The 2,595-nt window shown below is 40.4% G+C and overlaps 1 protein-coding gene across 1 annotated transcript in view; it reads right to left on the bottom strand.

Moving 5' to 3' along the window:
• Positions 1 to 277: 277 nt before the first annotated feature.
• The window catches only part of LOC119635453 (protein argonaute-2-like), a 3,974-nt gene continuing 1,656 nt past the window's right edge, over positions 278 to 2,595 (bottom strand). Inside the window, 6 exon segments of the mRNA XM_038030265.1 lie at positions 278 to 372; positions 434 to 647; positions 649 to 801; positions 858 to 1,379; positions 1,625 to 1,984; positions 2,055 to 2,562. Of these exon segments, the coding sequence (XP_037886193.1) occupies positions 278 to 372; positions 434 to 647; positions 649 to 801; positions 858 to 1,379; positions 1,625 to 1,984; positions 2,055 to 2,562 (1,852 nt within the window).

Raw genomic sequence — 2,595 nt, 5'->3', positions numbered from 1 at the left:
TAGGGTATAAAGTGAAAAGAAACGAAGAATATAATTCATCCCACGCGTTTCACGAAGCAAGAGAAATCTGATTCTGAATTACGGAAATTGCACGGTAAGAGGCAACATATGATAATGGAGCGGCCTCCGCAAGTTCTTGTTTAGTTAAAGGCTTTTAAAAGGAAATTATAGAAGAAGCTGATTTCATTTTTGAAATATTTAAGTATATTAAAGATTCTAACATTTGGTATAAAAATAATAATCAATTGTAGTGAAATATGGCGAAAATAATAATACATTATATGAAGAACATAGGGTTGCATTTTTTTAAACTGGGATGAACTCGCCGCCTTCTATACTCGTCTTTCAAATTTCCAAACCTGGTAGCACTACACGGTCGTAGGAAAATACAATCTTATGATAGTTCCGTTGAAATTCATTTTACAAACTCATCCTTCCAGGTAGACGCGTCCCCTAAAAGCTACGAGATGAGCCAGATAGGCTGGTGCCGGATAGGAAACTGCCATGTTACACCTCGGGAACATATGACACATATTATAGGTAAGCTTTTGCAAAACGTCGATATCAAAGTTGGCATCGTCTTCAATGATATTGTATCGTGTTGGTCTAGCTGTGCCTTGTATGGCTTTATGGCTCACCAAAAAAAAACTGCTTCTCATTTGGATGGACAATGTATTGATCCACTACTGTACCCGGTTCCACGTTATTAAAATCTCTTCCACCCTTTCCTTGAGGCAGTGGAAAAAATCGTGTGTAATGTCGCTTCACGACAACGATGCACGTCACTTTCGCCCTGCAACCCTTGAATATAAACAAAATTTGACAACAAAACATTAAACGAGAAAATAAACCTTCACCAATTGAGCGCAGGCGTGGCGTATTCCACGAAACTCTTCCCTCCTAACGATAGGGAACTGGCCATCCGAAACCCCATCTCGGTAGTAGATTATATGATCGGGATAACGATCTTGGTAGCTTTTGTACACGTCTAAAACATCTTCGATGATAGATTTCATTTGCAGCCTGTATTGGGTGTTGTAACAGGGTCCGTGAGCATTATGAGATGCTGCTACACCCACCACGCTGGGTATGTGGCGCTGATCAGGTGACGGATGCGTTACATCGGCACCAATAAACATGACATTACGAATGGACTGCAGAAGCTTCCTTATTCCCTCTTCTTTTTCTTCGGCCACCTTATGATTGGTTCCATTCAGCTTCGCGCTCAGTTTTAGCATCAAATTTCTCATTACTGACATATCAGTATACGCACGGGATACGGTTTTTTCCTTAATGCACTGTGTCAAAATACCCACTCTAAGTTCTGCTTTTTGTTTTATCATAGAATAGGACGCACCGTAGCTTATTACAACGACAGCCTGTTATGAAAGTAAAACGAAAAGAAAACAACAGGAGAACTGAAACAGCTATCCGCAAATGACACTTAATAGGGCATAACCCTTCCTTGCAAAACCTTCTAAAGTTCTCTCGATATTGTGAAAATCCGTTACTTCACATTGATCGGCCAATCTTACGCCAAAGTCTCGGGATATTCTTTGTAACTAAAAGGCAAAGGTCTTTCGTAAATCACGAAGAATTTAATAGAAAATTCATTCATAGTTACAGTCTTTTTGAATTCCATTACTACGTGCATACTAATCGATGCTTTGTTCTCGTAAATTATTGCCCACTTGTGACCTGGTTGGGCGTTGACAGTCTCTAAGAACTTTGCATTTGTCACTTGCCAAGCGCCTTCACATGGACGCACGGTTTTGCCGCCGCAATACTCTACATCCGGCGGTGACAAAAGACGGAAATGGATTTTTATAAAATTACTGCCCAACTGAATGCCGAAAGCCCGAATGGTTGGACTCTGGCTATGACAAAAATGCGTCAATAAGTTCATTATTTTATTTTTCCGCTCGTCTGTAGATGTGGTAGCATACTTGATCATTTTTGTGACTTGTATACTGCCATTCTTACGCTTTTTTCATTAGGTATTGATGACAAAAAAAATCACAAAAGGTCTTATAGAATCGGGAACCGTTACTTACGTTTAGGACTTGATTTTCGGTTACAGAGCAGAACTCCATTGGTAGCGATATTTCGCGTTTTTTTGGGCGTGTTGTAATTCTTGCGGGTGCATCGTCAATATCTAAAACTTTATAGATTTTTGGCAGGGCTCCGAAGCTAGGTGGCGGCATGTAGTAGGTAATGTAAATCGCTTTCAAAAACTGCTGAATGAACTTCTTGATGCGACCATCTGCCATTGTGTACCGTGGATCTATTTTATAATACTTCAAGCATTGAACCAAAGATTGAGGTTTGGGAAACGATTTGTGAGAAATATCTACGTTCAGTAGTGGTACTTCGCCTAGAATAGCGGCTTGATAAATCCCCGTATACATTTCATAACCGTCGCCCCAATCGTAATACTCGTCGGGCTTACGATAAAACGAACGACCAGATCTAATACCAAGTGCGTGATTATTCGACGCCAGAACCACTTCCAGAGCCTGCAAAGCTCGCATAGGTTTGTCGAAGACGAGTTCATTGTGGTATCTAGCAATTGCGAATGTACTGAAGTCTTCGTTA

The sequence above is a fragment of the Glossina fuscipes genome, unplaced genomic scaffold (genome assembly GCF_014805625.2).
Source record: "Glossina fuscipes isolate IAEA_lab_2018 unplaced genomic scaffold, Yale_Gfus_2 26, whole genome shotgun sequence".
NCBI lineage: Eukaryota > Metazoa > Arthropoda > Insecta > Diptera > Glossinidae > Glossina > Glossina fuscipes.
The sequence above is the reverse complement of the archived record's forward strand: the minus strand, read 5'-3'. Positions and strand labels throughout refer to the sequence as shown.